This window comes from Schistocerca nitens, chromosome 11, assembly GCF_023898315.1.
Source record: "Schistocerca nitens isolate TAMUIC-IGC-003100 chromosome 11, iqSchNite1.1, whole genome shotgun sequence".
Taxonomy (NCBI): Eukaryota; Metazoa; Arthropoda; class Insecta; order Orthoptera; family Acrididae; genus Schistocerca; species Schistocerca nitens.
The window spans coordinates 114,486,169-114,506,675 of NC_064624.1; the positions used below are offsets into that span (position 1 = coordinate 114,486,169).

The following is a 20,507-nucleotide window of genomic DNA, read 5'->3' on the forward strand; positions in this document are numbered from 1 at the left end:
TAGTTGACTGCTTTACAAATCATGATTTAATACATCATCTCGCTCTCTATCTCTCGCTATGTGTGTGTGTGTGTGTGTGTGTGTGTGTTTGTGTGTGTGTGTTTGTCTGTATGTGTGTGAATTCCTATGGGACCAAACTGGTGAGGTACCTAGACTTACACACTACTTAAACTATGTTAATAACAACACACATACCCATGGCTGAGGGAGGACTCGAAACTCCAGTGGGAGGGGCTGCATAATTCGGGACATGGCACCTCTAAGTGGGCGGCCCACACAGAGTGGAAATAATGTAAAACATATGTGACTGTGTACTGGAAACTTGAAGTTTCAATAGAGACTAGCAACTGTCACAGAAAAGCCTTACGTAAAATGTTGCCTGCGAATTCCCAACTGCATCTTATGTAGAAAGTAATATCAATAGCTGGGTTGGATTGTTTGGTGGATGAGACCAGACAGCGAGGTCATCGGTCTCATCGGATTAGGGAAGGAAGTCGGCTGTACCCTTTCAAAGAAACCATCCAGGGATTTGCCTGGAGTGATTTAGGGAAATCACGGCAAACCTAAATCAGGAGGGCCGGGCGCGGGATTGAACCGTCGTCCTCCCGAATGCGAGTCCAGTGTGCCATCCACTGCGCCACCTTGCTGGGTTCAATAGCTGGCAATGCTGGGACACAGTGGGGTGGGGGATTACTCTATCAAGGAATCCATCAACTCTTCCACAGAAGGGAGAAATGTCTCTTTTCATCTCCTTTCAAAGAGTATCAAACTAACATTCAGCCCAACAGTCGCATCTGTGACTATTTTCTAATAAAACACTAAAACAAGCATTAAAGATTTAATTTAATAATTGCCAACCTCTTGCTTCTTTTCAGAGTATGTGGTAATTCTGTCCATTTTGTAACGAGAATTTTATCAGAATAGCAATTGTCATGATGTTAACAGTTCTTTTGTATTATTTACTACAGCATAATTCTTGTACAATCATCATGTCCAGCGTCCTGGGTGAGTACTGTTCTGGAATGAGACTTCAGGTAGAAGGACAAAACGATGGACCAAAACATTCTGAAGTAATGATTCAGTAGACATACATAAAAGCTTTTGAAGTCAGTTGAGCTGGCCGCGGTGGCTGAGCGGTTCTAGGCGCTTCAGTCCAGAACCGAGCGACTGCTACGACCGCATATTCGAATCCTGCCTCGGGCATGGATGTGTGTGATATCCTTAGGTTAGTTAGGTTTAAGTAGTTCTAAGTCCTAGGGGACTCATGACCTCAGATGTTAAGACCCATAGTGCTCAGAGCCATTTGAACCATTTGATGCCAGTTGATTACATGGCATGCTCATTGAAACTGGATTTTGGTATAACATCTCACATAATAAATAATGCTGTAAAGACACTGTTGCACAACTGAGAACATATCCGCAACAATAACAAAAAGTTTGGTTATGTGGACGATACATACCTCCCAAAGGTGGCTTGAATCCCAGAGCTGCAGAAAGAAAAGTAGTGTAAATATATAAAGTCAACAAGTCTTTTTTTAATAAATACGAGGGCCGTTCAGGAAGTAACCTCCGGTTGATTTAAAAAAATACACCAAGTTAAATAAAAATATTTTAATATATACATCTTACAACTACATCTTTGCACTATTTTTCTACATAGTCTCCATAGCGATTGAGGCATTTATCGTATCTCTTCACAAGCTTTGAAATTCCTTCTGCATAAAAATCACCCGCTTGTGCCTGGAGCCAGCCTGTGACCGCATCTTTGAGCTCTTCGTCGTCATCAAACCGCTGTGACCCGAGCCATTTCTTCAAATGCATGAAGAGGTGATAATCACTTGGCGCCAGGTCTGGGCTGTAAGGTGGATGGTTGATAACGTCCCACTTGAAGGACTCAAGAAGGGCCGTTGTACTGCGAGCACAGTGAGGACGGGCGTTATCGTGCAAAAAAACGATACCGGAAGTCAGCATACCACGGCGTTTGTTCTGTATAGCCCATCGTAACTTTTTTATTGTTTCACAGTACACGTCTTGATTAATGGTCGTACCACGTTCCATGAATTCAACCAACAACACCCCTTTGGCATCCCAAAACACCGTTGCCATCAGTTTTCTGGCAGAAAAATCTTGCGAGGCTTTTCTCGGTTTGGTAGGCGAATTTGAATGTGCCCACATCTTTGATTGTTCTTTTGTCTCAGGGTTCACGTACTTAATCCAGGTTTCGTCACCGGTCACGATTCTGTTTAACAATAGTTCTCCTTCGTCCTCATAACATGACAGAAAGTCTAATGCAGAGGCCATTCTTTGAGTTTTGTGGTGGTCGGTAAGAATTTTGGGCACCCATCGTGCACAGAACTTACGGTAACCCAATCTTGCTGTCACTATCTCGTACAAGAGAGTCTTAGAAATCTGTGGAAAACCAGTAGACAACTCCGACATTGAGAAACGTCGATTTTCACGAACTTTTGCATCAACTGTCTGAACGAGTTCGTCAGTCACCAATGATGGTCTACCACTCCTCCCTTCATCATGAACGTTTTCTCGTCCACTTTTAGATAAACGTACCCATTCACGGACAACTCCTTCACTCATAACTCTTGGTCCGTACACGGCACAAAGCTCACGATGAATAGCTGCTGCAGAATATCCTTTGGCTGTAAAAAACCTTATGAGAGCACGCACTTCACATTTGACGGGGTTTTCTATTGCAGCACACATTTCAAACTGCCACAAAAACTAAACTAGCGCAGGTACGACGTTCACTCGACCACGGCTTAATGCCGACTGACCTGTTGAGTGCGTGAACGCACAGATGGCGTCGCTACTCCCCCCACAACCCGCACTGTGACCAATCGGAGTTTACTTTCTGAACCGCCCTTGTATAAATGTACAAAAGTAAATGAGATAAGCGCAGGAGAATAGTATAGTTCTAAGTTTCTTCAGCAATGGCAGTCGCTTGTACACAATAGACACATATCTAAATCATGAAGCAAAAAAGAAATCTTTCTACTGATGGTTTAAAAACTTAATTTCAGACAAATTTCAATTAACGATGTTCTTAAGGTGCGTTTACACTGCGATTTGTATCGGCACATGTATGAGATACATGTATAAGCGACTTTGCGACATGTATCGTGACTTGTATGAGTTGAACAGTATCAACCTCATACATCTATGAGCGTGCATTTACACTGGTTTATTTGTATCACTGTGCGATGGCTTCCGACGACGATTTGGAAGATTTCACATTTTTATGTGCTGGTACACTTACTCTTTTGGAAGATGATAGGAAGAAAAGGCGGAGGAAGCGTAGATGGTGGCAGAGAGAGTTTCTTCGCAAACGCGCTACTCACGGATCTTACGCAGTGCTCGGTCATGAATTAACGCTAGACGATGGCGCATATTTTAGAAATTATATTATATGAGTATGGAGGATTTCCGCGGGTTTTTATCTCTTATAGCTCCTCTTGTGTCCAAAACCAACACAAACTTTCGGGAAGCGATTCCACCAGAGGATCAGTTGGTAGTAGCACTCCGTTTTTTGGCCACTGGGGATTCCTTTTCGACGTTAAGGTATCTGCATAGAATATCAAAAAGTGCCATATGCAACATTATTCTTCGTGTTTGCGAGGCCATTGTCCAAGTTTTATCTCAAGAAGTGAAGGTAAAAGTTATATATATATATATATATATATATATATATATATATGAGTATGTAATACATTTTTTTTTTTCATGCATCTGGCACGTATATCAATTTTTTGCTATTATCCCGGCGGCCTCGCGTGTTAATGTTGACAACGGATGCTAATGCCGACAACCGTGTGTGAGATGTTGGCATTAGCAATCGCGCGACAGTGCAAATGTTTTGTCATGAAATCTTCGTTTTACGAGGGCAATTACTTTTAACGAGCGGACGAGGATGCATACAAGTAACTGTCAACCAGGAACAGTAGCACAAATTTTCTACTGCGTCGTTGATGTTGCCAACATAACCACGTGAGGCTGCTGGAATAGGAACTAAAATTTTAACGGCACGTACATTTTGCACCATAAATTTCTCAAATTTTACTGAAATTGGTTAGCTTTTAGTTCTTTGGAACGACTGACATGCTTCACTCAGTAATACAATATCACAATTTCTGAGGACACTTTCTGCACAGTAAAGATATCCAACAACTTTAATTTATATTTAGTTTTATTAAGTAGTACTTGACAGCACATGACATGCATATTTCAACATTTATACATGTTTTTAAAGAATCTATAAATTATGTTGTATTTGCATCTATTAGTTCATCGTTTGCCTCCTGCAAACATCTGTGTATTCCGTCCTCAAGTCTTGCCATAATTCTAGTATGACCATTTTCATAAAGAAATCTGAGCTTATTGGCGACCAAGTCACCCAAGTGGGTAAACTGGTCCCTCTTACTGCCTGCTAAATTGTCGTCAACTTTTCTGGTCTGTAAAAGACCTTCTCGGTCTTCATCCAGGTCTCTCCTGGCTCTCTTCAGTGCACTTGATCTACCACTTCCACTCTGACTTGGAGTGGTACAGGGTGACACGGTTGCAGATCCACTTTCACGTGGAGGCACAGAGATGACTGGAGTGGTTTCCACTTCCACAATGTCTTGTGGGGGCGTGGAAAATGTTACCTCCTCCAATTCTGTTACATCGAAAGGGAAACTAATGCTTCCTTCTCCTACATCATCTCCTTCTGTGGCTGGGGCTTCCATGACCTTTAAAATCCATAACACATTTCTAAGGCAAAGTCAGTTATATGTTATACATACATTATAATCAAAGTATCTTAATGTATTGAGAATTTTTTGAGTGTCCATGCGTAAATTAAATTAAAAAAGTAACAATTTTCTTTCCAGCTTCCTGCTACTGAAGAGGAATGGCTGAAAATTGCCAAAGAATATGAAGAAAAATGGAATTTCCCCAGGTGTTTGGGAGCTATAGATGGGAGGCACATCGACATTGTGGCACCACCCACGAGTGGAACAGTTTATTTCAATTATAAAGAGCGCTTCAGCGTTGTTTTGCTAGCAATTGCTGATGCTAGTTATAGAATAATTTACACTGATGTTGGCACACAGGGGAGGATTTCAGATGGTGGTGTCCTTAAAGACACCACATTTTACAAAATGTTGGAAACCAAAACTCTAAATATACCACCATCAACTCCTCTTCCTGGTAGGAGCAAGCCTGATCCATATGTTTTCGTCGCTGACGAAGCCTTTGGCCTAGAGGAAAATATTGTGAAACGATTTCCAGGTCTGCATGAAAAAAATAGTTGGCAACATATTTTTAACTATAGATCATGCAGAGCAAAAAGAGTAATAGAAAATGTATTTGGGATTATAAGTGCTGTTTACAGAGTGCTGAGGAAGCAAATGCTTCCCAGTCCGGAAAAGGCTACAGTGGTGGCACTAGCCTGTGTTTATTTACATAATTTTCTTCAAAACAGAAAATCTCAAAGGTATTGTCCAGCAGGAAATTACGACAGAGAGGGAGATGATTGCAACGTAATACCTGGGTCCTGGAGGGACACCACTACTGTGCTGGAGCCACTGCCTAGAACTGGCTGAAGAACTTCATTGCTGAATGACAACAGAAGAGAATAAGCTGATTACTTCTGCAGTATTCAGGGCTCCATCCCATGGCAGTATGGAAAATAAGTTTCACATCATTGATAAATGGTGAAATAAAGGAATGTGCTGTATTCTTCTGCAGTATTCAGCAAACCATAGCAGTATGGAGAATCATATTTCTCATATTCACATTATACAAAGCATTAGAACGAAAAAATGTTGCCACATATATGATTAATAAAATAATATAACAAATTTACTTACTGGTACTACTTCATGTGTGCTCCTATGAGACAGTGGTTTGTAATTGTCTCTTATGAACTGCATACTTTCAAAAGCATACCATGTAGAGTGGTACACATTGCTTGTAGCACTTCCAGTTCCTTTGCTGCTCTTCCTTTTCGCTAACTCGCGACTATATTGGCTTTTTAAATTATGCCACTTGTCCTCACATTCCTTCCTTGACACGTTAAATGCCTTAGCAATTTCCTCCCACTCGTCGTACCTGTTCTGAGTGTTCCTATAGTCTCCTAGTTTCACATCCCATATACAGGGATGCTTGCGCGCTGCCTCTATAAAATGCAGTGTATTTTGTTTTGACCAAGGAGTCATGGCAAATTTTAAAGTATTACACAACACACGACACAATATACAAATACCTACACAACAAAGGACAGTCGGCACCTCCAAAACCCAAACAACCGCCAAAGAGCCTGGTACTACGCATGCGCTAATCGTCAAAATAAGCGGCAGGCGCCAAGACGACAGGAAATTATAGTTCTGCGCATGCGCGAGTTCTTCAAATGTCGCTCATACATGTCGCGTATATGGCCAAAAAGGTATATACAAAATGTATACGTGAGAGCTCGAGGGTCCGCATACAAGTTCCGTGAATTTTTGTATGAGGTGATGTATCGCGACATGTCAAATTGACATGTCGCTCATACATGTCGCGATACATGTATCCCAGTGTAAACGTACCTTAATTGCGTAATTTTTATCAGTCCTAGGAATCTGCATGGCAACAAATAAAATGAAAACAAAATTATGTCAATAAAACACAGCACAGTGCCTATGTGAACAATCAAAACAGCTTTCTATAGCACTCTGGCGTGTTCCTTTCCCTGTTTTGCCCAGTCGGAACTAGTTATTCACTTTCAATGCCTTTGAAGTTTATAGGACATTACAGTGAAATCTGTCTTAGTTTTATTTCTTTTGAGTTCAGCTGTCACAAGGCATATCTTGAATTTCATTCATATAAGATCTTCAGACTCATCCAAAGTAACCCTAAATATTGGAAGATATCATTTAAAAAGTCTGTGAGATCTAGAAAAACATGTGAGACAAGATGATACCTTAGTTTTAAACGGTCAAACTTAATTTCCTTTTACCCCTCTCTTAAATTAAGTTTCATTTATATAAGTAAAATTGTAAATTCTGTTCTATTTTCATTCGTTCTGACTGCAGCAACATACACAGAAACAAGTTTATGTTTCATTTATAATGATATTTAGCCATAAGTCACAAATAATTTTATCTGTGTTTGTGAGGTATAGTTGTCATCTGTCAGTGGCTTAGTAAGGCAAAAAGTTGTTCCTTATTTAACAAATAATATTTTGAGGAACGTTAGGAAAATTTTCCCTAGCTACAATTAAAAAAATGAAATTATTCCAAGGCTAATTACTAAAGATATTAACTATTTAATGATGTAAATATATATAAGGTACACTTTACACTAACTGCGAATAAAGTAAAGTCTTGCATTCAGAATAAGACTCTGGGACAAAACCTGTCAAAGAGTTTGCTGCCCTTATTTGTATATGACATCGCATTCCAAGATAGTGGAATCGAAGATGGCAAGGCAGGAAATTAAAAAATCCAAGACAGGGCAACTAATGAAATATCCAAGATGATGGAAATACCTCACTTCTCAAAATTTTAGAATGATGTGAAATTTAAGAAGCCTACTTACGACCGCGAGAAATTCAAAAAGCCCAGACCTGCGTGTGCTGCCCTATTTTGGATGCGCTCAGTATACCCAAATGGCATGTATATTGCCAATACATTCAGGGCAGTGTTATGGAACAGTGTCTCCCATAACTGCTCTGTAATCTAATTAATAACCCAGTCATCAAATTAGACTAAAAATTCAATTCAATTTTCGAGCGATAAATGAAAGTGTACATGTAACTGAAACAAATTCCAGCGATTGTGAATCTAATAACTTCTTCACTATCGCAAGTCTATGCTGTGACTGATGTGTGTAACGTTTCTGTGTAAGCTGGGTCTGCTGGCTGGCTGTGGGAAGTCGAGAACTGCATGGCGAGAATAGCAAGTGGTTCGCAAAACTTTTTACCGCTGTAAGGGACAGAATGCAGCCAGGTACACACTGGGAAGGAGCAGCAGCGCGGGACAGATGTGGGACGCCTTGCGTCGTCACTGCATGGGCAGCCGGGAGAAATCTGCATTCTGTAAATTCCATTGTGAGTAGGAGCAAAAAGAATAACTTTTAAAAAGATAGAGGTTTGTGACGGGTTGAGGAAAAAATGAAGCAGTCAGAGAGAGAAGTACCCATTGGATTCAAAGGAGGCCAGGAGTAACTTATGTTGAAATGTAGGGGCAGATATTCGTAGGCACCTGCTACAGGTGTTGAATATCAAAACCTACGATACTTAGAATCCTTTGTAACGTCAGTTGCCATCAGATAATAGACTGCTGTTGTCATACTGAATACTAGCTCTCGGAAGCTACGTAAGGTTTCGCTACTCTTGTGGAAGATGCTGTTTTATAACAGGACCTGGTTAGCGATATTATACGGCTCATCGTCTGACGTTTATTGTTTCACGAAACCGTGAACAGTAAACGTCTTTGTTTAATTATCCAGGATTGTATCGCCCATCTGAGGGAAGACGAAACCAACTACTCAGTAACAAGATGACGCTACTGCTAACACAGCTTACAACACACTACGCGTCTTATGGAAGAGTTTTTTGGCGAAATTTTCATCTCAAAGAACCTATGGCAGCCTCGCTCTTCGGAGTTTACGCCAACAGACTTTTTTCTTTGGGGAATAGCATGTAGTGTACCGCAAACGCCAATGCTTGATTCGAGATTTAAACATTCAAATAACTTCTTACATGAGAAGCATACCATAATCAGATGGACGGAAAGGGATTCCCAATAAAATTAGGCGGGTTGAGGCTTGTATAGTCACTCGTGGATGTCATTCCCAACATACTGTACATAGTGACCACACAGTTACTTTCTGAGCACCCAAACAAGCAGTGGCACTCAATACACATATTATATACTCGTTACAGAGGAAATGTTGAGAAAGAAGAAATCCTGACCTCTGCCGCATTCGAGCAACGAAAAAATTCATAGGTGACAAATGAAAATTTCTACCAACGCTGGGGTTCTAACCCGGGTCTTCTGTTTAGCAGGAAGATGCATAAACTACGCTACCTTGACATAGTAGTTAGACACAACTGCGCAGACTACACAAGTGTGCTACCCCTGCTCCATCCATATTACTTTTCGCCGCACAGCCAGCCGAGGTGGCCGAGCAGTTATAGGCCCTTCAGTCCGGAACCGCGCTGCTGCTACGGTCGCAGGTTCGAATCCTGCCTCGGGCAGGGATGTGTGTGATGACCTTAGGTTAGTTAGGTTTAAGTAGTTCTAAGTCTAGGGGACTGACGACCTCAGATGTTAAGTCCCATAGTGCTCAGAGCCATCTCAACCATCATTCGCCGCACACTACCAAAGTTGCGTCCGCTAGCCCTCTTCCCTCTTTCCGCTCACCGCATCGCACAAAGTCCCTTGCAAGGGCGGGTGAAGAGTGCTCTGCACTGAATGATGATGTTAGCCCTGACGGCGCATATACACTGCTGAGCCAAAAGATTATGACCTCCTGCTTCATGGCCTGTTTGTCCGTCTTTTGAACGAAATACTGCACTGATTTCGAGTAACAGGGTTCCGACGTTTTGGAAATTTGGAAATTTGTGGTAAGTTCCTATGGGACCAAACTGCTGAGGTTATCGGTCCGTAGGCTTACACACTACTTAATCTATCTAAAACTAATTTATGCTAAGGACAACACACACACACCCATGCCCAAGGGAGGACTCGAACCTCCGACGCCGGCAGCCACGCGAACCGTGGCAAGGCGCCCTAGACCGCACGGCTACCCCGCGTGGCCCCGACGGTTTGTTGACACAGCTCATGCAATTCGCGTAAATAACGGGCCACTGATTTGCTTGCGCAGTGATGGCACCAGATAGCGACTCAGATGGCTACCGTAGGATTTACATCAGACGCATTTGTTCGCCGAGACATCACCGTGAGTTCACTATATTGCTCCTCAAACCACTGTAGCACGGTTCTCGCTCCGATACACGGACCATTATACTGCTGAAAGATGACACCGCCGTCGGAGAAGACGCCGAGCATGAAGGGATGGCCGCCCGGAGTGGCCGAGCAGTTCTAGGCGCTACAGTCTGGAACCGCGCGACCGCTACGGTCGCAGCTTCGAATCCTGCCTCGGGCAGGGATGTGTGTGATGTCCTTAGGTTAGTTAGGTTTAAGTGGTTCTAAGTTCTAGGGCACTGATGACCTCAGAAGTCCCATAGTGGTCAGAGCCATTTGAGCCATGAAGGGATGCAGGCAGTATGCAACTGTCAATGTGTCTCCAATTACTACCACAGGTGCCACGCAAGTGCAGGAGAATGTCTCCCACACCATAATACTGCTCCCACCAGCCAGTGTCAGTGGGTCGCTGCACGTTTGAAACCGCAGTTCACCTCGATGACGACCATCGACCTAGTGTAGCAAAAATGTGGTTCACCCGAACAGTCGACACTTTTCCATTGATCGACGGTCGTACCCCGATGGTCCTGTGCCTACTGCAATCGTAACAAACGATGTCGTTGCCTCAACATGTGAACACGTGGGGGTGGTGTGCTGCGGAGCTCCGTGTTGAGCAATGCACGATGAGAGGTGTGCTCCGGAACACTCGTGCGTGCACCAGCACTGTGCTCTTTCGGCAGAGGTGCCACAGATCACCATCCGTGCTGCTTCACATAGCAGAGAAGCCTCCGAGCCCAACGTCCTGTGAAGAATAGTGGACGTCTAACCATTCAGCGCCTAACAGTAGTTTCACAGTCGAACCCCTTCCCGCAGATGCTCACGACAGTAGCACGTGAACATTCGACCGTCTCCGCCGCTTTAGAGATACTCGTTCACAGGTTCTGCGTAATAATAATCTGCCATTTGTCGAAGTCGCTTATCTCGGTGGATTTCGCCATGTGCAGCCCGTATCTCCGCCGTCCGTGGCTGCTCCACTTACGCACTTTCATCACTGCGTAGTCCGCCCCGGTAGCTGAGTGGTCAGCGTGACAGACTGTCAATCCTAAGGGCCCGGGTTCGATTCCCGGCTGGGTCGGAGATTTTCTCCGCTCAGGGGCTGGGCGTTGTGTTGTCCTAATCATCATCATTTCATCCCCATCGACGCGCAGGTCGCCGAAGTGGCGTCAACTCGAAAGACCTAGACCTGCACCAGGCGAACGGTCTACCCGACGGGAGGCTCTAGCCACACGACATTTCCATTATCACTGCGTCACGGGCCCGCAGCGCCAGCAGGCGGCGTCCAGCGACGCGGTGGGCAGTCGTCGTAATGTTTCGGCTTATCGCTGTATATCTGTATAAGTGGTGCCTGTTCTTTCGGACATGTCGGGAAGTAAAGACACCACTCATACAGGTTGTAGATGTTTTTGAAGGCCTTTATGGTCAAAAACATCAGATGGTAGAGAGTGGCAAAATTAGCACTGTCCGATCTACAACTAACGCTCAGCAATGAATACTTAGTTTTGTTTTGTTTACTTTAGCAGTCCAGGCTAATATTGACAGCGCAAAATGACAGCCACTCTTCTCAGTGCACGCCTTATGAGGCGTGAAAGTTGCTCCCCCGACTCTGCTTGAGTTTTGTACACTGAATACTCCATGTAGCCACACGGGAAAAAAATACAATTAAGGGCAGTATGGTTTATTCGTTTGGATATTCACGTTACGAATTCTGACGCAGAGACATAAGCAGTTTGCACGACGTGTGCCCACCTCTCTGCCCACTGAAGCCCTCGAGCCGCCTGCACCACTCACTCACTCTGCATGGAGACGCTCACAACGCGACACTACACGGCGCCCTGCCCTCTGCCACTCCTTTCGTACTCACAGGGCTTCAAGTTCGGTGTGTGGACGTAAATGTTCTGAGGTGCCACCACGCAGTTCTCAAACAAACAAAACAAAATTGGCTTTGAAGGTGACAAGACTTCCGAGTGTTGTTACCCAAACAGCATTTGACTAACTCAGCTTGTAGCATAGTCGGATTTTCAGTCATGAACACGAGAGTGGAATCTAGCTAGTAGCATACTTTTTTTAAATGTAATATTTATCAACAAATGCGAACGTTAAGCAAGAAGTAGCATCCTTTTATTGACGGTTACTAGATGTCTGAAAATGAATTTAAACTTCTTAGGAATATGCCAAAACTTATTCAATGAAAAAATTACATATTTCAGTAACACTAGTGAGTCTGTGAAAATGATACTTTCTCATTATCTATCTGATGTATCGGCTTCGTATGCCATATTTCAATTTACTGTCAGTAGCAACGAATAACCAAGATGTTATTCTTATTAAACACTATAGTTCCATATCTGTCAATTAAGATTACACTTTGTTAATAAATATAGAAGTTTAAAAAAAATCAAAAGATACAGGGTGACGCAGAAAAACGGGAATATTTCCACAATCCAATGAAACTAGAAGTGAAGAAGGAAATAAATTGCATTCATCGTAAGTGAAACCTTCCAACTTTGCCATTTAGGAAACATTGATGGCATTTATCATTTTTCAAAAATTACGTCCTTTAGATGACGTCCTCCTGTTCGAATACATTCGTGAAACCTGCTGTTGAGATTCCTCATTGACCGCTGCAACATCTCAGCTGGGGTACTGTGGATTGCATCCCAAATTCTCTGTTTTAACTCGTCCAGGGTTCTTGGTCGAGTCGTGTAGACTTTGCTCCACGAGAAAAGTCACAAACGGATAGATCTGGCGATCTAGGAGGCCCGGGTATGTTAACGAATTGTGAGATCACACGGTAGTCAAACAATTCTCACACGTATGCCACTGATTGCCGTGTAGTGTGTGATGTCGCTCCGTCACGTTGAAACCAGGCTTCTTGAACTTTTGCAAAGTTGTTCAGTGCAGGTGTAACGAAAGTGCGTAACATCTCCACGAACCGATCGGCGTTGCCGGCCGCGGTGGTCTAGCGGTTCTAGGCGCACAGTCCGGAACCGCGAGACTGCTACGGTCGCAGGTTCGAATCCTGCCTCGGGCATGGATGTGTGTGATGTCCTTAGGTTAGTTAGGTTTAAGTAGTTCTAAGTTCTAGGGGACTGATGACCATAGATGTTAAGTCCCCTAGTGCTCAGAGCCATTTTTTTTCGATCGGCGTTGACAGTTGTTGTGTTTCGTTGTTCATTTGCGAGACAATGCGGTCCGATAACCCCACGTGGTGAAACACCACGCCATACTGTCAGTCACTTTAGTAGCGTGTCAAGGGCGCTCATGAACGCCATTAGGATTTGTGTTTTCCCAGTAACGGTAGTTCCGTTTGTTCACATTACTTGTGCCTCATCTGACGTCCACAACTTTTTTTAGAAATTCATCGCCATTGTTTATTTTTGTTATCATTTGTTGACAGAATCCTAATCGTAATCGGAAGTCGTGGTCCTTAAATTGTTGCACCATCTGTAATTTGCACGGACGAAATTTTAAATCAAGATTAAGGATTCTGCGAACACTCTCCCGGGACACTCCAATCGCTGCTTCTTGCTTACGAATTGACGCCGTGGTCTCCGTAAGACAGACTCGCGTTCAACATCAGTGTTCGCTGGAGAACGCACACTTCTTGGTCGTCCTGTTGGTTTCTTTTTGAGGGCAGATCCAGTATCTTCAAAGTTATTAATCCAACATTTTATCGCGTCTTTCGACGCAACGGCATCATGACATCCCAAAATTACAAAAATGTCAAAACTCCCTCTGCGCCGCTACCAAACTATCATTGTTTTTATAAAACATTTTTATGGCTAACGCACGCTATTGTCCGTTCCACTGACGCATGATTAGTGAAATGGCGAACTGTTTACTTGCTGTCTGTCACGAACCCGCAGTGCTGCCACGTGCGCATGGCTGCCACTACTCATTTCAAACTTTCCCGTTATTCTGTGTCACCCTGTATTTATCTTACTAGCTAGATTCGAACCATCGAACGTACTAACGTGCTGAGAAACCGACGAATTCGTCGAAATAATGAAAATTGTTTTTAACTGCACTTGGAGATCTGCTAATTTTGAAAGGTGATATTTCAGAGTTCTTTGTCGTACTGTCTTAGAAAATTTATGTGCGTGCACTGAACTCCATCTGCTACAAGTGTGCACAAAATCGGAATCTGTGAGGACCCCTCGTCATTGTAGAATCCTCCTTTTACCACCAGCATAACTGTGACCTGAAGCCACTTTGGCACAAAAAACTTTTAATAATTATCTGACAGGTCTTTCACTGGAAACTGTCCTCAGAAACATTGATAAATTATTTCTTTGGTATTGTGTGACGTCATCACATGTACAATCAGGGCCTTCCCCGTACTCTCTGCACTGCCGAAGGAGTCTGCTACCTCAGCAACAAACCACCTCCGTCGCTCGCTAATGGGCGATCGTTGTCGAAATCCATACGCTGTGTGGAAAGGCCACATCACAGAAGGATGCGAGTGCTCCTTCTACAGACCCTGGAAGCAAATGAATCCCTTACGCGACTTGCCATAAGATGAAACAAATTGTACTATCTTGCGTACATGGGCATGTTACAGCGTGTCAAGAAATGATTCCGTAGTATCTATCATCTTATTTCCTACTGAAAAAAGGTTTTTGGGCAGCATTACGTTAGTGAAGCATCTGTATCCACGTACGAGGCTAATCCGGAAACTACGATTACAAAAATTTTTTGAGGTGCAAAAAATTTAATTTATCATAATAAAATTTAGATGCATTGTAATACAGGTGCTGCATTATTTTTCCAAGCAATCACCATGTATCTTTACACATTTTGTCATTAGTAGGACGAGTTTTTTGATTCGTGTGTCATAGACGTCTCCCACCGCCTTTTTCAGTCGGTTCTTCACTTCGATTTTCACCTCGTCGTTGTCGGAAAAGTGTTTTCCAATATGGTTTTTCTTCAATTTATTGGCCGGCCACTGTGACCAAGCGGTTCTAGGCACTTCAGTCTGGAACCGCGCTGCTGCTACGGTCGAAGGTTCGAATCCTACCTCGGGCGTGGATATGTGCGATGTCCTGAGGTTAGTTAAGTTTAAGTAGTTCTAAGTCTAGGGGACTGATGACCTCAGATGTTAAGACCCATACAGCTTAGAGCCATTTGGACCATCAGTTTAGTGAACAGATGATAGTCACTAGGTGTGAGATGGGGCTGTGAGAGTTGGCTTAAAACATCCCACCCAAACGAAGTCAACTACTATTGCGTTGCACGAGCGGCGTGCGGACGCGCGCTCTCATGAAGCAGACAGAGTCTCGTTGTCAGCACGTCTGTTTTGTATGGCTCTGCGAAGTTTCTTCATGACCCCACAGTATCTTGCAGCATTTATGGTCCCACCTATTTCCAAAAAATCAACGGGCGAAACTCTTTTCCTGTCCCAAAATACTGACACGACGATTTTCCTTGCTATATCCTGGGTGTGAATTTCTTGGCTATAATATTTCCGTTCATCTCCCTTATACAGACACTCTATATACTCCTTTTACCTTTCAGCTTTTTCTTCCTTCCTTAGGACTGGTTTTACATCTGAGCTCTTGATTTTCATACAGTTGCTTCCCTTTTCTCAAAAAGTCTTTTCAAATTTCCTGTAGGCGGAATCCATTTTCCTCTAGTGAAACATTCCTACATTTGTCCTCTACCCATTCTTGCTCAGCCATTTAACGCTTCCTGTCCAACTCATTTTGAGAGACGTTTGTATTCCCCTTCGCTTGCTTTATTTGCTGCATTTTTATATTTTCTTCTTTCGTCAATTGAATTCGATATATCTATTATGCCTTGTCTTTCGACCTATTTGACACTCTGCTGCCTTCTCTATTTCATCTCTTATAGCTATCCATTTGTCTTCTACTGTATTCCTTTTCCCTGCTCTACTCAACCGCTGCGTAATGCTTCGTCTAAAACTATCAGCAACCTCTACTTTTTTCAACTTATCCATGTTCCGTCTCCTTAATTTCCTACCTTTTTTGCAGTTTCTTCAGGTTTAATTTACAGCTCGCTACCAATAAATTGTGGTCAGAGTCCAATCTAACCCTGTGAATGTCTTACAGTTAAAAATCTGGTTCCGAAATCCCTTTCTTGCTATTATGTAATCAATCTGAAACCTTCCAGTGTCTCCAGGAGTCTTCCATGTATACGCGCTACTTTTATGATTCTCAAACAAGGTGTTAGCGATGGCCGCGCGGGGTAGCCGAGCGGTCTGGGCGCCTTGTCACGGTTCGCGCGGCTCCACCCGTCGGAGATTCGAGTCCTCCCTCGGGCATGGGTGTGTGTTGTCCTTAGCGTAAGTTAGTTTTAGTTAGATTAAGTAGTGTGAAAGCCTAGGGACCGATGACCTCAGCAGTTTGGTCCCATAAGACCTTACTAAAAATTTCCATTGTTAGCAATGATTAAATTATCGTATGTGGAAAATTCCACCAGACTGCTTGCTCTTTCATTTCTTTCCGTGAGTCGAAATTAAATTTTTGCTTTTCTTCCTTTTCCTACCACCAAACTGCAGTCTCCCATGACAATTAAATTATCGTTTCCTTTAACTATCTGAATAATTTCTTTTATCTCATTATACATTTCTTCAGTCTCTCCATTATCTCCAGAGCTAGTTAGCATATAAACTTGTACAAATATTGTAGGTGTGAACTTAGTGCCTATCTTGGCTACGTTAATGCGTTCACTACGCTGTTTCACGTACATTACCTGCATTCCTATTTGCTTATTCATTATTACACCCACTCTTGCATTATCCCTTTGTGACTTTGTATTTATAACCCTGCATTCATCCGACAGAAGTCCTGTTTCTCTTAACACCGAGCTTCGCTAAGTCTCAATATATTGAACTACAATCTACCCATTTCCGTTTTTAAAACCTCTAACCTACCTGCCCGATAAGGCATTTAACATTCCAGAATCCTTTCCTTAGAACGCCAGATTTGTTTTCCTTGGTGATGACATCCTTCTGAGTAGTTCCTGCATGCAGATCCGAATGGGAAATTCTTTCATCTCCAGAATATGTTACCCAAAAGAACCTATCATATTTTAACCACACAGTAGAGCTACATGCCCTCGGGAAAATTACAGCTGCAGTTTCCCCTTGCTTTAGGCTGCTCGCAGCACCATTACAGCTGCAGTTTCTCCTTGCTTTAGGCTGCTCGCAGCACCAGGACGGCAATGCCGTCTTGGTTAGCCAGATAAGTCAATCATCCAGACTGATGCCCCTGCAACGACTGAAAAGGGTTCCGTCCCTCTTCAGGAACCGTATGTTTGTCTGGCTTCTCGACAGGCATCACTCCATTGTTGTTGTACACACAGTACAGCTATGTACGGTTAAGGCAGACATGCCACCCAAACCGACGGCAAGTCCGTGGTTCATCGGAAACATCGGAAACTATGAACGAAATTTTCGCTCTGCAGCGGAGTGTGCGCTGATATGAAATTTCCTGACAGATTAAAACTGTGTACCAGACGGAGATTCGAACAAAGGACCTTTGCCTATGCGGACAAGTGCTCTGCACTTGATATGAAACTTTCTGGCAGATTAAAACTATGTTGCCAGCCTGAGATTAGAGCTCGGGACCTTTGCCTATCGCGGGCAATTGCTCTACCAACCGAGCTAGCAAGCACGATTTACGACCAGCCCTTACAGTTTCAATTCTGCCAGTACCTCGTCTCCTAGGTTCCAAACTTCACAGGAACTCTCCCGCAAACCTTGCAGAGTTAGCACTCCTTGGAGAAAGGATATTGCAGAGACATGGCTTAGTCACAGACAGGTGGATGGTTCCAGAATGAAGTATTGACTCTACAGCGGAATATGCGCTGCTCTGAATCTTCATGGTAGACTGAAACTGTATGCCAGACCGAGACTCGGGATCTTTGCCTTTCGTGGGCAAGTGCTCTGCCAGCTAACCTTCCTTCCAGGAGTGCTATTCCTGCAAGGTTTCCGATAGAACTTTCGAAGGTAGGAGACGAGATACTGGCAAAACTGAAGCTGTGACGACGATGTGTGAGCTGCGCTTGGGTAGCTTAGCCAGTAGAGCACTTGCCCACGAAAGGCCAAAGTCCAGAGTTCGAGTCTTGGCCTGATACACAGTTCTAACCTGCCAGGAAGTTTCTAATCAGGGAAGACTCCTCTGCAGGGTGCAAATTTCCTTCTGAAAACATCCGCCAGGCTGTGGCTAAGCCATGTCTCCGCAATATAAGTTCTTAAGGAGTGCTAGTTTTGCGAGGTTCGCAGGAGAAAAATGGTTCAAATGGCTTTAATCACTATGGGACATAACATCTGAGGTCATCAGTCCTCTAGACTTAGAACTACGTAAACCTAACTAACCTAAGGACGTCATATACATCCATGCCCGAGGTAGGATTCGAACCTGCGACCGTAGCAGCCGCGTGGTTACGGACTGAAGGGCCTACAACCGCTCGACCACAGCGGCCGGCTTGCAGGAGAACGTGTGTGAAATTTGGATGGTAGGAGACGAGATGTTGGCACAATTGAAGCTGTGAGGACGGTGCATAAGTTGTGCTCGGGTAGCTCAGTTGGAAGAGCACTTGCCCACCAGAGGCAAAGGTCCGAGTTCGAGTCTCGGTCCGGCTCACAGTTTCATTGGAAACTATGGTTTAACCAACAGAAAATTGCAATATAGCTTCAGAACAAATTAGTGTATTTGCACATGCCCCTTTACGCTTTTTTCTGTAACAATCCAGAAGAATTGTACTTGTTTCCCATTGCCATTACGTGAAGTTTTTTGTTGTCATGTTGTATGTGCTTGGAATGTACGAACATAAATTTGTTTACATCATCAGGTATACCAGTCACATAAATGCAGCTGACTGCTGTGTATTACATCGAACTTTAAGGAGGAAACTCTCTCTCTCCAGAAGACAACGCCGAGGCTGGCTTGGCTTTAGCCGGTGGCAGTGACGGGAGGGCACTGTGTACTGCCAGCTCTTTTTTGCTTCTCGGCTAAATGATTACGACTGAAACTTTTTCTACCCACAGGACTTTTACCTGCTACTTCCACCTCTTCAATGACCGCGAAGCCCTCGGTTGTGGAATTTCATAACTCTACTGAAACAATTACTCGTGATCATGTGTTACTCAAAGATCAAATCCTTACCTTGGAAAAATCCGACTTCGTAGATATCGATGACCATCTTCACACAAACTTGTCTTTTTCTATCCTTCAGACCCTTCATGTACAATTTATACTTCCCGTAAGGTAAGGCGGCGAACTTTTTTAGCGTGATCGGTCGTGTCCAGTACCGATGCATGTAGTAGGTGCCCTGCCAACAGAGGTAGCGATGTAATTACACAATACAGGTTTTGTGACTAAATCAAAACTTCGACTTGTAGGATTATTCTTTGTCAGGGTCTTTACTGAGTATCAGATGTAGCAGTCTCTTCCTGTTTCTTTTCTGCTTCTTTCATAACTTAGACACGCTTATTGCATTTTGGTCATCATATATTGGCACATGTAAGTTAAGGAAATAACAAAGGATGTTGAAATTCACACTCTAATAGTTAACATAGCAATGAGTGAACATCCTGATACTTCTCAGCAATCAGTGGCGAATGACAAAGACGGGAACAGGATAGTCGAAATCTCTAGGCATTCGCCTAACACGAGTGAAATTAAGAAACAGAGTGTAAGACGTCGTGGTCTCCTGACCTTCATTGCTTACATATTCCGCCCTCACAATCATATTCTCCACATCAAGACGCTTCATTCGAACCCAAACTCGATAAGATGAAGTTAGTCTTGTATGAATTCATGTAAACGATATGCGAATAACTAATAAATCTCAAGTGCGCACCGTGGTTGAAATGCTCGAAGCTGGCGTCCACACTTACATTCCAGACACGACGGCACAGGAGCTTTTAGTTCGAGAGATGCAAAACCGCACGCCAGGAGGCCGGTCCCAACCCATCTATGTCGGCCGGTGACCGCCTGTAGAGCAGACAGCGTTTGCCCGAGTGAAAGGACGACCCCGAGTTCGGCTTAAAAGCAAATTCCGCTACACTGTGTGGGAGCGGCCAGCCTACGCATTCTTTACACATAGCACGCAGTTTCAGAGATTTTCACAGAGAGACAGCAAACGCCAAGCGCTGATACTACAGATTTCCGGATTGTTCGCCTTAAACGAAACGTCATTCTCCCGGTTTAGAAGAGCAATTCTGATTGGTAGACGATATTTCTGACGCCTTGAGCTGAAGGAGTAATGGAAGAGAACGAAAGATATACCCCATCACGTCTGACGTGGAGAGGGGCCGTTCCGTTGTCGCTCTTGGAGCGAGAACACGTAATGAGAGCGTGCGCGCTCGTACGTGTACTCAAAGAGCGAGGAACAAGTCTCTCCTCAGTACTGCACTGGGAGAGCACCTCTGTCGAGAGCGAATCGAAGTGTGACTCTATATTGAGTCCTTGCAATTAAGTGTTGTTCACTGTATTGGCCGACACACTTATTGTGCAGTGTGAACGGACAGAGCTATAGTTAAACGCCTGTGAGCGAATTTTGAGTGGCATCGCAGTGG

General features: G+C 43.6%; 1 protein-coding gene across 1 annotated transcript in view; it reads right to left on the reverse strand.

The window, feature by feature from the left end:
• Positions 1-807: 807 nt before the first annotated feature.
• LOC126212691 (uncharacterized) overlaps positions 808-20,507 on the reverse strand; it is a 99,680-nt gene continuing 79,980 nt past the window's right edge. The window contains exons 4-6 of the mRNA XM_049940107.1: positions 19,093-19,258; positions 1,463-1,489; positions 808-818 (exon numbers count right to left, since the gene is read on the reverse strand). Coding sequence (XP_049796064.1) covers positions 808-818; positions 1,463-1,489; positions 19,093-19,258 — 204 coding nt within the window. The remainder of the gene's footprint in view (positions 819-1,462; positions 1,490-19,092; positions 19,259-20,507) is intronic.